This window comes from Ochotona curzoniae, unplaced genomic scaffold (genome assembly GCF_017591425.1).
Source record: "Ochotona curzoniae isolate NIBS_2020 unplaced genomic scaffold, NIBS_Ocur_1.0 patch14, whole genome shotgun sequence".
Taxonomy (NCBI): Eukaryota; Metazoa; Chordata; class Mammalia; order Lagomorpha; family Ochotonidae; genus Ochotona; species Ochotona curzoniae.
Window position 1 is genome coordinate 1,314,461 of NW_024466684.1, and position 17,474 is coordinate 1,331,934.

General features: G+C 52.3%; 1 protein-coding gene and 1 pseudogene across 2 annotated transcripts in view; both read right to left on the bottom strand.

Moving 5' to 3' along the window:
• LOC121166446 overlaps positions 1-17,474 on the bottom strand; it is a 1,182,205-nt pseudogene that overhangs the window by 153,661 nt on the left and 1,011,070 nt on the right.
• LOC121166429 (A disintegrin and metalloproteinase with thrombospondin motifs 2) overlaps positions 1-17,474 on the bottom strand; it is a 180,670-nt gene that overhangs the window by 19,033 nt on the left and 144,163 nt on the right. For both annotated transcript variants that reach the window (XM_040995526.1, XM_040995525.1), the window contains exons 7-13: positions 12,942-13,047; positions 12,236-12,379; positions 11,832-11,964; positions 10,722-10,835; positions 3,189-3,334; positions 1,321-1,496; positions 318-451 (exon numbers count right to left, since the gene is read on the bottom strand). In XM_040995526.1, the coding sequence (XP_040851460.1) occupies positions 318-451; positions 1,321-1,496; positions 3,189-3,334; positions 10,722-10,835; positions 11,832-11,964; positions 12,236-12,379; positions 12,942-13,047 (953 nt within the window). The remainder of the gene's footprint in view (positions 1-317; positions 452-1,320; positions 1,497-3,188; positions 3,335-10,721; positions 10,836-11,831; positions 11,965-12,235; positions 12,380-12,941; positions 13,048-17,474) is intronic.

The window sequence follows — 17,474 nt, forward strand, 5'->3', positions numbered from 1 at the left end:
CAATACAGCCTCCTACCTTTTCTAAAGTATTATTTAAAGGATCCCAAAAGGGTGCCTGCTTAGTTTTGCAGTTTTTTTGAGGGCTGGGGGTAGAGACCGTGGCCCAGGTTCTCCAGACACAGAACCTAGCCCAGGCTCTTCCTTACCCCTGTATCCAGCCAACCCCACTGCCTCCCACTGTGCTCCTGTACACAGCCCTGCCCTGGTGCAGGTTGAGCCTGGCTGGACACCCGGGTGCTCAGGCAAATGCACACTCCCAGTCATGGCCTTGAGCTCAACTCCCTGAGGCCAGCCCACCCTGACCGCAGGGTACTCACCCTGCAGTCCCCGCGCACGCAAAGGCTGAAGGCGTCCTTGTAGGAGCAGCGTGTGCCGTCGTGCACCATGCGCTTCATGGACACCACCTCCCCGGTCTCCTTGGACTCGCAGTAGAGGTGACAACGTTCCTTGGCTGGAGGGAGGTGGCATGGCATTAGCCGGGAGCTGGGAAGGAGGGTTCCTGTGCCTGCTGGCTTACAGCACCCACACTAAGGGGACCCTGTCAGGAACCCTGGCAGCAAAATCTGCATCTCTGTTCACAGCTAAGCTGCAGCCCCAGTGCTCCCTGTGAGCTTGGTGCCTTCCTGAGCTGCCAGCCTGGCTGCCTGGCCCGTCAGGTCCACATGCTCCATCAAGCTGTGACCTTGCTCTCCGTGGTCTGAGTGGCTGCTCTCACTCCCTGTCTGCCTCTCAGATCCACCCTGAGCAGGGCCCACCAGTGCTGACGGATGTCCTACCCCACTACACCTCACTACTTCTGCTCACGTCTGACTTCTCTGTTACTGGAAGACAAGAACCTCTGTTCCAGTGGTGCCTGCTAGCAGCAGAAGGCACACAGGGTGTGCAAATGCAGTGCCTCTGTCCCCAATGGGTCTCTGCACTGGTGCAGCCCTGCAACCAGTGATGGCTGCATAAGACATGTCACGGCTGCAGCTCCCAGGCTTTTCTGTCCTGTGAAGCCACAGACGCCTTAGGGTGTGTTTTCCTAAGCAACACCTGTGTCCCATCCCAGGGATCCCTGCTGAACCAGCTTTTCATTCCCGGCCGGCCCAGTCCTGCACCTCCAGTCCTGCCCACCAGGTGGCGACGGCGGACTTCAGTCCTGCTTGGCCTCTCTGGCCTTGCTCTGGCTTGCCTGGGATTGCTACCTTGTTTGAAACCTAAGTCCCACCCACCCACCCCCAGCAGCAGGCCCCGTGGGTCCTGAAGTATAGAAGGGTGCAGGCCCCAGTTGGACTTTCACCAGCCCAGATGCTGAGCCCCTGCTGTCCCTGGTCTCACCATCCCGGTGCTCGTGGGGTAGCCAGTGGTGCTGGCCATCACCATGCTCAAAGTACAGGTCCCACTGTCGGCACTGTTCCTCGCGGAAGTCGGCCAGGGTGTCTGGGCAGTCCTGAGGGTTGCAGAGCTGGAAGTCGTAGGCAAGGCCTGAGCAGGTGCGACCACCATTGGCTGGGCTGGAGGGGAAAAAAATACAAGTCCTGTCGCTGGGAGCCACCGGGTAGCCAGCACTTGGGGTGCCATTTGTGGAACAGGGAGGTCCCAGATGGTGGTCCCAGCCTATGCCTGCAGCCTGGCCCAGCCTTGGCTATTGTGGGCATCTGGGAGTGAACCAGCAGATGGGAGATCTCTCCCTATTCATCTCTTATAAATAATAACTAAATTTTAAAATGTCCTTAAGAGTTTGTGAGAATGCAAGGGCCTCCTTCCTGCCTCAGCTCCTATCCAGGGTAGTAGCTTGGGGCCTCCAGACAGGAAGGAGTGAGCATGGGCAGAGAGGGTTCCGTGGACAAGCTTGGGAGCTGGCCCCACGCAAGGTACTCTGGGGGAAAGCTGACCACTGCTGAGCTCTGGCCCTCAGATCCTGTAAGGCTAAGATGAACTTGACTTCTGCTGTGGTCTGGATATGATTTGGTCCCCAGACTCAGATAGGAATTCAAATCTGAGGTTGTAGATTCAGAAGGTGGAAACCTCACCTTTTAGGAGCAGGGCTCAGTGGGAAGGCTTCCCATCCTTGAGGCCAAGCCTCTGGTTCTCACAGAGACCAGCCTCTGCTTCCTCCCACCTCCACTGCCACCTGCTGCCTGCGCCAGAGGCCAAACCAATGGGGTAGTGCCATCTTGGACTTGAACCCTGCAAGCCATATGCTATGTGGACTTTTTCTCTTCCTAAAGTGAGTTGGCTCCAGAATTCTGGCATTGTGATGAAGAGCTCGCTGGTTGAACCTCTGATCCAGGAACCCTGAAGGCTGATGCCTCAGGCTCCCCATGGCCAGCACAGAGCCTGATCACAGATGGTCAAACGGCCCAAGTGGGTGGACAGGGCGATCTGCTGCAGGGGGTGTAGCTTGGCTGAACATGCATGCCCTCTAGAGCTGAGTCTAGAGCTGCACTGATGGCGCTCAGCTTGGAAGTCACAACTTTGTTTTATGCTATTTCCTGTGAAATTCCAGAATTTTAGTATTTTCAGATAAACCGAAGTCTTGAAAACACTAGACAAGTGAAATAAAATGAAAGAGAGAGGGGGGAAAAAGGAGGGAAAAAGAAAGCAGGAACAGAATAAGAGAAAGCAACCCTCCTGTGTTCACACAGCCATAACCACAGAGCCTCCAGCATGAGGCCCATGAGCAGGTGGAAGTGCTGGTGTAATAGAGATTTAGCCATGATGCTGGCTTCACCCACAGTCCACTCTCTAAGGGCACACACTGCACTGGCTGGGCCAAGGGAAGGGATTAGGTAGGGGATGCTCTCAGGCGATCATGGCAGGGTAGGAATGAAGAGCTGGCTGTGGGTGGGGGAAGGACATGGATTGGGAGAGGGGTCTGCCTGCGGGGGTGAGGCTGGTTAAGGGTAGCCCCACAAGCTCTCTCCCTGTCAGGCAACTCTGGGGTAGCAGGTCCCAACCCTGTCTCCCAGGCACTGAGAGAGCCTCCTCTCCATCCCAGTGTCCTCCACAGCTGTGCACCTGCTCCCCTCCATGCCCTAGGACACGGTGGGTTGATGGCTGACAGGTCAGGAACGCAGGTTTCCAGGCTGTGTGGGTGGCAGGACCTGACCTGCCCTTCTGCTCTGGCCTGCAGGGTAAATCTGGCCTGCGAGGATTTGTGGGGGACTGCAGCTATCGCTGAGGAGACACTGGGGCCAACTTACGGTGGGTTGTCACACTGGCGGGTCCTGAACTTCACACCTGTGCCGCAGGTGCGTGAGCAAGAGCCGAATGGGGTCCAGGCGCCCCAGTTGCCATCCCGTTTGAGAATGTCAGGTGTCAGCCAGATGCAGTGTCCCTTAAAGCAATGCTGCAGAACAGACAAAAAGCCATGCCCTTGACCTGAATCACACAAACTACTCGCACAGCCCACCCCACTGTGAGGCCTGGGCCACCTGCCCTGTGCCAAAGCACCAGGGGCACATGAGGAAAGGTATTCCCACACTCAAGGTCAGGTCTGGCTACTGGCTGGGCACTCATGTCCCTCCGTCTCCCAAGGCCAAGGGGAAGGGCTCAGGCAGGAGGTGCCTCGTGCTGGCCTCCCTCCAGCTCTGGCTCTGCCCTCCTGATCACAGCATGCCCCTCACAGTGTCTGTAAGAACAAGGTTACCCACATGCCCATTTGGGGAGTGACAACAGCGCATCCAGCTCATGATTCCAGAGACGTTGCTTAACCCATTTACAAAGTCCCACCAAAGGAGGGTCTCTGCTTTTTATTGGTTAAACTTGTCTGGTAAAGTATTATGCCTTTTTGCTGTAATGTTAATCTCAAAAACAAAACAAACCAAACAAGGGAGAGAGAGGAAGAAAGGGAATGTTACATTGTTAGAATTAGATCTACAAACTATATTGAATCTGCTAAAAAGAAAAAAACGACTTAAAACTAAAGGAAAGCATTAAAAATAAAGGGCACTTACAACTCTAACTTACAACTTAGTAGTAAAATACAACCCTAACTTACAACTCACTGATAACAGAGTAAATAAACAAAGCAGGGGCAGGTGTGAGGGTTCAATTGACTAATTCTCCTCTTGCAAGCTCCAGCCCTCCATGGGCACAAGTTCGTGTCCCAGCTGCTCCACTTCCTATGAAGCTCCCTACCTCTGGTCTCAGGATGGCCCAAAGCCTTGGGACCCTGCACCCACTTGGGAGATCTGGAGGAAGCCCCTCACTCCTGGCTTTGAATTGACTCCACTCTGGCCATTGCAGCCATTTGGGGAGTGAATCAATGGACGAAGGATCTTCCTCTCTTTCTCTCTGTGGATCTGCCTTTCCAATAAAAATAAGTAAACCTTAAAAAAAAAAGTTAAGCAAAGCAGGGCTGGCATCATGGTGTAGTAGGCAATGCTGTCTCCTCTAACACTTGCTTCCTTTATGGGCACCAGTTCAAGATCTGGCTGCTCCACTAATGATCCAGCTTCCTTGTAATATGCTTGAAAAACATCAGATGATGTCCCAAGTGTATGAATGCCTCCCACCCACGTGGGAGACCCTTTAAATAAAGCTCCTGGCTCCCAGCTCCAGTGATTTGGGAAATGAACTAGTGGATGGAAGATCTCTGTGTGTGTGTGTGTAGTTTAACTTTGACTTTCAAATAAACAACAAAAAAATTTTTTTCAACATCAGAGTAGGAAAATCTATAGAGAAAGGAAATCTGCAGAGGAAGCAGATAAGTGGCCATCTGGGCATGATGGCTGGAGTGACCGCTGATGGGTCCCTGGCTTCTCTTTGGTGTGATAAACGTATTTGCTCTGAGAGTCGGTAGAGCTCCGTGAATATCCCGAGAATCACTGAGTGTTCTTTGTCTGTGGCTGCCTTCGCATGAGGTCACTTCTGGTGAGATGGAAGTGGCCTTCACACAGCAGCTTGCCAGCCCTGTGTAACATGTTGAAGGCAGCTCTTTTTCCCTTCCTTAGAACCAATCATTTAAGTAAGCCATTGGTGCTGTCACCTAAAGGGTGGACACAGGCCACCTTTCCCTGACAGGGTTCATAGGGTGTGTCCTGTCTTCTTGGTCAGAGCTCAGCTTTCAAAGGCTCTTACGATGAGCGACACTTCACAAGCTGAAGCTGTCAACATTCTTACTTTAGGAGTTTCACGTTGTCTCAGATGCTGTCAACATTTCACGTCAACTTAGAAGGAAGGTGAAATGCCTGGCCAACTCGCTCATCTGCCCCTTTACCCATTGGCTGTTCCAAATCTTGCCTGTCACCTTCATGAAGTACAACGATTGCTCTTGGTTTGATCCAAAATGAGATTTGTTGTTAAAAGTCAAATTTTGAAGACAGACTTATTTTTCCTTTTTCAAAACAGATGTGTTTTATTTATTTGAAAGGCACAATGACAGAGTTATGGGGAGGGGAGAAAGAGACATAGAGATGAGAAACCCATCCACTGCTTGACTTCCCAACACCTGGAGCTGACCCAGGCCAAAGTCAGGAGCCAGGAGCCCCATCCAGGTCTCCCACATATATGGATGGCAGAGGTTGGCCAGCCCAGCTCCAGAGCTCTGATGGAACTGGCTGAGCCCTCAAAGAGAGCCATGCCCCTGTCCAGTGCATCATCATGCCTACCTGGAAAGCTCTTGCCATCAGAGCTGCTTGTGAGAGGATGTGTCCCATCTCCCTCCTGACCCACCAGCAGGTCCTTCTTTACCTGCCCATCTGTGCACAGGTTTCTGCCATGACCCCTCACCCCTCACCCCTACAGCCTGCTGAACTGCTATCAGGCCTGTCCTGAACCCAAACAGAGCCCACTGCACAGGCTGTTCCTCTCTGGATTTTCCCCTGGCCTCCAGCTGGACTAACAAGCCCAGTGGGCCTGGTGGGGGTTCTTCAGAGTTGCCCGGCTAGGTCACAGTACCTGCTGGTATACACAAGAGCCAGGGCTGAGGACAGCACAGGTCAGGTTAGGGCTATAGCATCTATGCATGTACACAAAAGTCAGAGCTTGGAGTGGGGGTTCTTAAGGGTCGCCTCAGCTAGGCTGCAACACCCAATGGCACATGAGACAGCCAGGGCTCGGGGCTGAGCCTGCTGGGGCGGGGGGAGTCCCTTGGAATTATACCAGCTATGCTATAGCACCTACCTGTAAACATGAGAGCCGGGACTGGGGGCAGGCATGGTGGTGGTTCTTAAGAATCTCCTTGGGCCTGGTGTGGTGGCCTAGCAGCTAAAGTCCTCGCCTTGAATGTGCCAGGATCCCATATGGACACCGGTTCTAATGCCAGCAGCCCTACTTCCTATCCAGCTCCCTGCTTGTGGCCTGGGAAAGCACTTGAGGACAGCCCAAAGCCTTGGGATCCTGAACCCATGTGGGAGACCTAGAAGAAGCTCCTGGCTTCAGATCAGGTCAGCTCTGGCCATTATGGCCACTTGGGGAGTGAATCTTCAGATGAAAGATCTTCCTCTCTTTCTCTCCTCCTCTTTGTATATCTGACTTGGCAATAAAAATAAATAAATCTTAAAAACAAACAAACAAACAAATGAAAACAGAGAGAGAGAGAATCTCCTTACTAGACCACCACACTCACCAGGTCATTGTGAAGAGTTGGGCTGAGACCAGGCCTGGCCACCTGCTAGCATGTGTATGGGTTAACACAGGGGGCATGCTGGGCCCCCTGCACCAGCCAGAGCTCATGGGCTCTAGCTTAGAACCTCTTAAGTGGGGACTCTTAAGGGGTTTCCCAACTAGACCATTGTGCTTGATCAATCCCTGACCTCAGGGAAAATCATGTGATCTGACCGTGCAGCCCATGTTATAGGACTGAGCCACCTCAGTGTTGACTCTCATGCAAGGATAGAGAACATACCTAGATGTATTCAAGAGACAAGACAGTTTGCTCCTCTGAGCAAAAAGACTAGGACACCCCACCAAAGGGTGGGAAGAAGGGCAAGCTGAACAACACACCATGCCAGGTGTTACAGCAAGCATACTGAGACGCTCAGGACAGCCAACAGTCCTTAGAATTTCTCACCTCTGGTGTATCAAATCTGATATCTTTTCAGAACAATCAAGACCACTCGAGTAACACTCTTGGAACATTTTTTCCTTCACTGGGACTCTTAAGCTGACTGAGATGGTCTGACAGCAAGGAGCTATCATATCCCACACCCCCATGGAAACATTTGTCACACTCACCTTCCTACTCCCACCCTACCCAACTCCACAATCCTCTCCATCTTAATCAGAGGCCCACATGGATCTGCAACCGCCTCAACTTCATAATAAATACTACAGTAAAGTAACAATTAAAAAAAAATAAGAAAACCAAAGAGGTCCAGCAGGCTGGCTCCAGGCCACCAGGAATCCTGGTCACGTCTGTGCTGGACCATTGTCATCCCCTCTCTTCTCACTAAAGCTATTCTCATTCGGCCAGGAAGGACAGAGAAAGCACACACAGAAATGCTGGCTGCTGTCCCCTCTAGTGGGGGCACTTAGTGGGGCTGAAAGGCCAGGGGGCTGGCACAGGGGAGGGAGTGCTGTGTTCCTGTGCAGGAAGGGAAGTCTGGTTCCTGCCGTGATGGTAACAGGAGCAGAGCCCCTCACCGACAGAATGGGTGGGTCCTCCCAGCAATAGATCTGGGGCACAGTCCCCAGGCCCTAAGGATCCCAAGAATAAGGGGAGATCACACTGTGACCACCCCCAGTTCCAGCAGGCACAGAGAGCCTAGTATAGCCACACGGGACACCCATGAGGCTCAGCAGACCCTCAGCCACCTGCAAAGAGGCATTGCGTGTCTGCTGCAGGAAGAAGGCAAACAAAGCAGACGGGAAGTCGCCCCCTCCCCACCCAGCATGCTTCGGGTGCTGGGTGACTGAGCATTTGTGGAGTGTTGCCTTAAACCAGCAGCTTCATGTCTGGCTCTCTCACGTGGTTAGGTGTTAAAATGCTTCAAATAGTCAGGGTTTAAATGCCTACAGATTCACTATTCACCAGATAGGCTTCCACCGGGGGTGCTGCAAAGTCAGGTGGCCCCAGCGCACATGGAGCCCACATGAGGAATAGGGACTAACAGAACGAGGAGCCGCCTGGGGCTGGCTCCCTAGGCTACTTCCCTCCTGCTGCAGGGCACCAGGCAGTCCACAGGAGTCTCCCTCTCTGGCTGAGCACCCAGCCCTTGCCTTTCATTCACTCTGAACCCCTCTTGCTGCATCCCACCAGAGTCCGTGGCTCTGAACCTCAAGGGCATGGATGACACCCCACTCCCACCCCCCACCCCAGCCCTGCCATCCTCCCAGCCCCTTGCTGCAGCAGAGCAGACAGGAGCAAGCTGCCCCAGTTAAGGGCGGGGGAGGGAGACAGCTCATTTGTGGATGTTTTTCACTTCTCTCCAGGTTGCCTGTGTGCATGCAGATTTTTGCTCCAGTGGAGAATTAAAAACAAAACAAAATGTTGAGTAGGCACAAGTGGAATGGAACACCAGAGATCAAGACAGGCGGGCATACTCATGACCCCTTGGCTGGGAGAAGGCAGCCCAGTGGTGTCCAAGGTCTGAGCTGTGTGCTGCTGGCTGCTGCTGAGAGTCCCAGGGACCCTGAGGCCCTGCTGGGTGGGGTGCAGCCCAGGTCCTTGCTCTTCTCTCAGCCCGGCCCGACCTTCCCTGTGCCTTCTCTCCTTGCCTTTTCTTGTTAGGCAAGCAGGTGCAGGCAGGAAAGCCTCTTGCTCTGGTTTGAATGTGTTCCACTGTTGGAATCTGACTGTCCCCCATGCCCCAGCATGCCCACATTGACAGGTGGGAGCCTGACAAGATGTTTGGGCCATGAGGCTCTGCCTCCAGCAGGGGCTTCCTGGTCCTTTCAGGGGTGTCACTTTGTTACCAAAGGACAAGTTTGACCACTTTATCCCCACCTCCAGAGCCAGAAGCCTGCTTGTTAAAAATGAGCCTGTTTAAGCCCAGCACGGTAGCTCCTGTGGCTTAAGGTCTCACCTTGCACATGCTGGGATCCCATATGGGTGCCAGTTCTAATCCTGGCAGCCCTGCTTCCTATCCAGCTCCCTGCTTGTGGCCTGGGAAAACAGTTGAGGACAGCCCAAAGCCTTGGGATCTTGCACCTGTGTTGGAGACCTAAAAGAAGCTCCTGGTTTCTGGTTTCAGACTGACTCAGTTCTGGCCATTGTGGCCACTTGGGGAGTGAACCAGTGGATGGAAGATCTCCCCCCTCTGTCTCTGTTCCTCCATGTATGCACAACTTTCTGTAGAAGGACATTATGACCCTGGAAGGTCAGCGAGCACAGGATTACAATTGATTGGATAATATTTGTATGATAACAACCGAATGGATACCTTTTGTATAACTGATTGGATATCATTTATATGAGTTGAGTGGACAGATGTGAATGAGAACACTTGGTGGAATATACAAAACAAAAGGAGTTCCAAACAAAAGTATAGAAACAGTTGATGGGTTTTGTTGATAAGCTCAATACTTCCTCCCTTATCCCATATGACCCTCAGTGTATAAAGTCTGATGCCACTAATAAACTTTTGACCATCAGTCAGAGTCCATGCGTGTTATTATTGGCTCCATGCACCAAGTCCATCGCTGCGGGACAGCGACAACTTTCCAATAAAAGATAAACAAATCTTTAGATTAAAAATAAATAAATAAATAAATTAAAAAAAATATATATATACACACATATACATACTAGATGTGGTAAGCCAGATGTAAGAGTTTACCCATTGCATGACCCCACAGATATAAAATTTCACATAAACGATTCTGTCTCTACGGAGACAGAAAGCAGACTGGCAGGGAGAGGCAGGCAAGAGGTGGTTGATCCACAGATTTTCCTTTGGGAATGATGAGAAAGCTCCAATATCAGATAGTGGTGATGATCTCACAATACTGTGAACGTACTAAGTGCATATGAACAGTGCCCTTTAAAGGGCTTAAAATGGTGGGTTTTGTGTTATATGAATTTTATCATAATTTAAAACGAAAGAAAAAAAGTCTCAAGCCCTTCTCCAAACCAAAGTCTTCAGGGCTGGGCATGGGACACTGTCTCTGAAAGTTCTACCAGAGGCTACAATTAGGAAGCTGGCCCAGTCCCAGACGAAAGATCTGCATCAAGAGCCACAGGTCTTGGGGAACTGAGCGGGGACCATTCAGGCCTGATGTTGCAGTTCATACACTGGCATGTACTCCACAGTGCCCCCTGCTAGACAGCAGGCTTGAGCCCTCCTAATCCAAGGTCTTGACTTACATTCATCTGCATATGCAATAACTCTATGTGGAATGACTGGCCCAGGTGCAAGTGATGTGCAAGTGATTGGCCCAGGAACAAGTGTGTGTTTTCACTTGAACCAATGAGAAAATTAGTCTGGAGTTTTGGCTGGACTAACAAGGAAGACATCAAAAGCTGGCCAATGGGCCTGAGGTGGTCATGCAGTGATTTCAAGGGACAGATCTGTGTGACAAGGAACAAATGCTCAAATGTGGGGGACAGAGAGGCTGAGGCTGCAGCGGGCTGGGAGACCCAATAGCCACAGTTCCTGGCAGTATGCAAGGGTGACAGAGGCAGCCAGGCCCACATGGCTTCATGGGGTGGAGGACTCCCTGGGGGTTTGGTGCACAATGAGGGGATCTGAGAACCAGGCTTGCTCTCGCTGGAGTCACACAGAGAAAGCTCCTGGCCCCCAGCAGGCACTGGGCAATCAGCGGCTCACGGGCCTGTCCTCTGCCTGACTTACCTTGCCGGGAGCGCACATCGTCCCATCTAAGGGGGGGCCCTTCTTGGTCTTGCAGAAGTAGGGGTTATCGGGGTGGCTGCACCACAGCTGCTTGCAGGGGTCTAAAGTCCGGAACTGGAAGAGAGCACAAGCCACCGGCTAGGCCACATCCCTCTGCAGGCGACCTGGGACCCCACGGGGCCCATAGCTTCAGACATCCCCACAGCACTGGCCTGTGACAGGCCTGGGTGGGTGGCAGGCTCCAAAAGCTCTGCCTCTCTGCCCTGCCTGGGCATCTCCTTATGGAACAGGAAGGCTTGGGTGGGCATCCCTCTCTGGATTAGGCAGCTTGGAAGAGCTGGGGTATCTGCTGCCTCTCCCTGCTCCCCTCCTCCCACCTCACCCCTGGCAGGACTGTACTTCCCGAAGCCCTCCCTCTGCTCCTACAGGCCTCCCTGACCTAGCTCTGTCCTCTGTCCCCTGCACTCCACAGTCACATCCTCCATGGCCTCTCTGCTCCCTGGCCTGGCAGCCTTTCTTCTAGCAGGTGCCTTTCCACAGCTTCCTAGCATCTAGAGCATCAGGACTCCTGCATCGCTGAGTCACAGGAGGAGTTAACTCTCCTGCTTTGTTCCTAGGCCGGCCAGCCGCAGCAAGCCTCTGCTCTCCTACCCAGGACACGGGAGGACTTGACAATAACTTTCTTCACACAGTAGAGATCAATGTTAAGTCAGACCCTCATACTCCGAGTGCACTGGGGTGACAAAGGCCAGAGTTGATTGCCATCTCTGCATTTAGTCTGGGGGCACAACAGTTCCTGCTCTGGGCCATGCCTTCTCTGGGCCTCTGCACCTCAGATTCCTCCCCTTTCTCTCCTTATTCCTTCCTCCAGAAAGTCTTCCTGGTCCTGCAGGCTGACATTAGGCCCTTCAGCAGGCTTCTCGCAGCCCTTTGCTGTGTCCTGCCCCCTGTGTCCTGCACTTGGCTAGCTCCATGCCTGGACCTGCCAGCTGAGTGGCCGCCACTCCCCTAACACCTACCTCCTCCCCTAGAGGCCTGCCAGGCTGCTGCATGGGCCCTCCTTCCCGGGCTGGAGAGATGCTGCAGGGAATTGTGGGCCCCCACACTCACCGCCGTGCACATCATGTAGCCCAGGCCAAAGTCGAAACGGCACTGCTCATTCATGGAGTAGTGCAGCCCCGGCAGCTGGGGCAGCGCCGGCCAGTCATGGGCGAAGGGGTCATCCCGCAGACAGTCGTAGGAGCTATGGGAGATATGTTGGTATGGCTAGCAGCCAGCAGTGGGCCTACCCCTCCACCCCCCACAGCCCAGCCTCAGTTGTGCTGCCTCACTTTCCAAGCTGGATCACTTTTCCTTGGAGTTAGCTACCAGGACCCAGGCCTGTGCACAGATCAGGACGGCTGCCTGGCCCTAGGACCAAGACCCAAAGGCAGGGCTGAACTCAGGTGCACTGCAAGCTTGCTGCCCCTCCCAGAGTACAACTTAGGCTGAGAGGACCCCAGGGTGGTACTCACTGCAGGTAGCGGCTGAGCTCCTGCTGGCTACAGCGAGACCAGTGGAAGCGGTGGAAGGCGGCCTGCACCAGAGGCGCCATGATGCTGCCCAGCCGCACCTCGTCCCCGCAGCGGTTGCCTTGCCCATCGTGCTCCATGCCCAACCTGCATAGGGAGCAAGCAGATCCAACTGAACTCCCACCTGGCCGCACCCACCTACCGCCTTTCACCTCTCCTGACCTTGGCTGGCCTGGTCTGCCTTAAGCCAGGTAGAACTGACTTCCCAGCTGCCAGGATTCTAAACACCAGGGCCTTTCCAGACAGACAGCATCCAGCAGAGTGTGCCCTCCGCAATCCTGTCCCAAAGGAGGGGCACGGTAAAGGCAGAGGTACCTGCGGCCTCCACTCTGAGGCTCAGAGGATCATGTGTGACACGGGGTACAGGGCCCACCCTTCCCCCTTGCCATGAGGGGGGTGATGGTGCAAGGCTGTTCCCGCCAGAGTCCACCAAGCACCCTTTGGGCCCTCAGTTGTTTCCTTTCTTTGATTTGAACAAGTGGATCTGGGGCCCACCCTGAAAGGATCTGGGGGATCAGAACATTGTTTCCCACAGCCCTTGTCCCTCAGAGTCAGAGGAGTAGAAGCCATATAGGGAAGGGGAGATGTGGGAGGGGGTGGCCCCAGAGGAGGTGGCCTGGGCCAGCCCCAAGCCTTCCCGGCCACTTACACGTGGCCAGTCTCATGGGCCACCACAAAGGCCGAAGAGAAGCCATCCTCGTGGTTCAGGGTGCAGCTGCGAACAGGGTGGCACATCCCAGTGACAGGAGCGTAGCCTGCAAGGAGACAAAAGGCAGCTCCAGCTCCCAGACCTGGAGCTCCACCTAAGGCAGCCCCAGGCCCCTCCCTGCAAAGACCACTGCCCACAGCTTCATGTGTGCTTGCTCCATGGATCTCTCCATTTGGGGTGGATACAGGCCCAGGCCCTTGTAGGCAGCCAGCCACGTGCTCAAACCACATTAAGGTAAGACAGACATGAGCCCCTCAACCTCACTTCTGCTTTCAGAGAAGCCTCCCTGTTCATGGGCATAACCGGCCCGGGTGGCAGGCACAGAGTCCTGACTATCCTTTGGTTCCCACTGCTGCCCATTCTAGCAGGGTACACCAAGCCACCTGACAACCTGCAAAACCAGACCTGATGTGACGGCCTGGCTTGCTATGGGGGATGCTGGGGCCTTGTGGGGATGAGATTATTTGGAGGGGTCTCCTATTTTTCTGGGGAAGGATTCAGGAAGGTGTCAGGGAGTCCCACTCCCTGGGGTGGGGCTTAGGGAGATCATGATGTGCACAGGGAGCTAAGGAAACCTTGAAGCCCCAGCTAATGCTGTTCCTGGGGCTCAGCAAGAAGGGGCAGAACAGGGGGAGGAGGTCATGGTGTTTTAAGGTATGGCCTGTGACATTAACATGCCAAATGGGCACCAATGCATGCCCTGGTTGTCCACTTTCAATTCGGCTTCCTGCTAATGACTTGGTAAAACAACAAGGGTGGGCCATGTGTTTGGGCACCTGAGCCACATGAGCGACCAGGAAGAAGCCTCTGGTCTTTTGCCCAGCCTGGGTCCAGCCAAGAATTTGGGAAGTTAACCAGCACATGAAAGATTTCTCTCTCTCTGTAACTCTGCTTTTTTTTTTTTTAAGATTATTTATTTTTATTGGAAAGGCAGATTTACAGAGAGGAGAGACAGATACAGAGATCAAAGACAAAACATAAAGACAGAGGCAAAGATGTTCCATCTGCTGGTTCAATTCCCAAGTGGCCACAATGGCCAGAGCTGAGCAGATCTGAAGTCAGAAGCCTGACACCTCATCTACCAATCAATGTGGGAGAAGAGGCAAAGGTGGTGCCACAGAGAGAGCTCATGGGATGGGGCAATTGTGTCAGCCTGGTCCGGGCCACTTGAGTTGACTCCCTAGTTATGCAGTCAGGGGCTAGGCAGTCAGCAGACAGTGTGTGGAGGAGAGCAGGGCCAGGGGAAGAGCAGTGATGCAGATAATTAGTGAAGGTGGTGGGGGCACGGGTATGTCCATTTCACTCACACACCATACACAGGTGTGTCTATCACACACACACACACCATCCTCCCCTCCCCTCCACCCCGTACCTTTACAGAGGCCCTTGGGGACAGACTGGAGATGAACCATTACATCATGGTGATCAAATGGCTACCTGGACACTTCTCTGAATATTCTCACAAATTTTTATACAATTTTAAAACTTTTTTTTTAAAATAAGATACCCACACATTTAAAAAAAAAATACACAAATTATCAGGATGCAACAGTGAAACCTCACCAAACGACCATGCTGGACAAGAATCAGCACCTCCTGCTCCAGTTCTAACAACTGCTGCCTTTCCTTTCCACTCTTCTTACCTCACACAGTCCCCAGGCCCCATGTGCACAGGCTTGGACCAGGGGGTGATGCTAAGGTGACCTGGGGGAGCCCTTAGAGGGTGGGGCCTCGTGGGAGGGCTGAAGGCCCTCTGTAGTGCTTGTCGCAGAGTGGGTTCCAGGCACTGGCTTGGCTGCCTGGCTCCCCCTGCAGTCTTCCCTGGGCCATCCACTATCCTTGTGAGAGGCAAAACCATGGGACTGCCTGATCTTGGACTTGAGTTCCCTACAACCACAAGCCAAGTAAAGCTCTTACTGCACCTGTCAAGTTGCTGCTGGGGAATGTCAACATCTGGTCAGCTCCCCTCCTTGACTGCAGGTGTCAGGAAGCATTCCAGGTGCATGCAAAAGGCTACCGGACTTCTACTTAATGAGCCTTATTATATCTATTTCCTAGACACACTGTATATATATATTTATTCATTTGTCCTTTTCTTGCCCTGATCGTGCAGCCCATTTGACAGCATGCAGAAATTTCCTTTGATGGAGTGTTTCCTCCTTTGTAGTAAACTAGAGCTGCTCACTTACACAAGGGCCCACGCCCCCTGGCTCCTTTGGAAACTCACTTGGAGCTGTCGGCACCTGTGCCGCCTGATATGAAACTCCCCAGATCCCAGAATGCAGCTCTTCTACTTCACCACCTCAGAGTACCAAGTGATTGACAGATTAATCTTGCTCACTTAAAAAAAAAAAACCTTCAATACAAATGGCTTCTTGACCTCATCGTTAAATAAAGCCATGGGATCTGTAAACAGGAGTCAGCCTCTCCACACCTGTGTGGATGCACTACAATTTACCTCTTCTCCTGTTGATGGAACTGCGTTTTTCCATCATATGGAAGAGTATTGCAATAAACAGTCCCGTGGTCTCTGGCACACACGTCTCCCACTTCTGGCAGGTGCATGTCTAGTAGCTGGAGGGGGCGGCAGCAGCTTTAGCTGACACTGCTAAATTATTTTCCAGAGGAGTTGCCTGATTTATTCTAACCCATGGAGAAGGAGAATTTCATTACCACATCCTCACCAAGATGTGTCATTTCCATCTCTCTTTTTAAATACTTTAATATTAGTTTGCTTTCACCTACTTAAGAAGCAGAATAAGGGGCGGTCCTACTGCTCGCCCAGGATGGGGCTAGAGCTGGGGACAAGACCAGGAAGGGGCGGGACTTGGGCCTGGGGGGCTGGTCCTCCAGCCGCTGCATGGCGGCTGGGGGGCCCCGGGACGTGCCGTTTCATGCCTGGTAACCACACAGCAGCTCCCACGCCCACATGGGGAGCTGCCCCGGGCGGCCAGTGCGCCATTTGGCACTAGGCTCTGCCTGCTGGCCGCCTGGCCAGGGAGCTCTGGGATTTTGGTTCTTTGATTGCTGCTCAGATAGCTCCATGCTGAACCCTCAGTGCTTTGGGGACATGAAACAATCCTAAAGATTTTCAATGACAGTAAATCTTCCTCAGATGAACCTGTAACATATGATCTCAACCCATGTGTTTTGAATAATTGTAATATCCAATATACTTTCAAAACCTTGTGATACTCAGATATGGGGTGGGAGTGCAGAGAAATCTTCCATCTCCTTTGAATGTGTGAGGAAGCCGGGTAGTGTAACCTATCAGGAACATGACAGGTAACTTATAGACAATAGATTCAGAACAGCATTAGACAATAGTAAAAACTACAAAGACATACAGGGGGAATCTATTAACATGAGGTCACATGCACAGAATAGGGGGTGCCCCAGAGTGGAGCAGTGAGACAGGAGGAGGCTTGTATCCCAACCCTAGAGACTCCCGGATTCCCACCAAGGACTATCAGTGCAGGCACCAAGGACTACATCACAACTGCCAAAGAGACCACAGGGAACTGGAATGCCTTCAGAGGCCGAGAACTCAGAGGACATCCCTCCCCCCTTTTGGACCTACTACACAGGATGGAAGAAGCCCAAATCCTTCCTCATAGGATCCAAGGTCATCAGAACAACAGCCAGGAACCCTGAATGGTCCTCAGAATCAGAAGAACAGTAAACTCCCTTCAGGACAAGGGAGAGGAGCTTTCTCTGGTCCTTACATAGTTCCAACTCTGGGTCCCCACCCTCTGCAATGACCATCAGGGTTGCTCCAGAGCACCCCCCAACACACACACACACACACACACAAACACACACACACACACACACATTCACATACACACACAAATTGGGATAGATAAGCAGAGAACAATAAGGAAAGATTGGTCAGCATAGACTCACACACACCTTATTAGGTAGAACACAAAGAACAAGTACTCCTCACCAAGGTATGAAAGATTTCTCTGCACACCCCTCCTAAAACTGTTTTGCACCTCAATTGTGAAAATGTCATTGAAATAGTCACAGGATGTTGTTAAGAACTTACATGTAATTTTAACATATTGTTTACTCAACACTATGTCAATTAATTCCATAACGTTATATATTGTTGCTGATGGGGCTTTTAATTGATTGGGATTTTACTCTTTTGGCCCTACCTTCAGACCAGAGAAGGTCTCCCCAAGAAGCCGTTGAACTTATCTGGACAATAAGATGCTGGACTCTATGCTTGGTATATGCTTACAATGAAGGAATCTCAACTGAACTTGAACTGTGGTTACACAACAAGGTGGAGGAATCCACCATAGGGGGAGGGTTAGGGGAGGGGTGGGGGAATCCCAGTACCTATAGAACTATGTCTCATAATACAATGTAATCAATAAAGAAAAAAAAAGCATAATAAGAGAGAGAGGGGGAGAGAGAGAGAGAGAAACCACAGAGTTTTCCGTTCATTGGCTCACTCCCCAA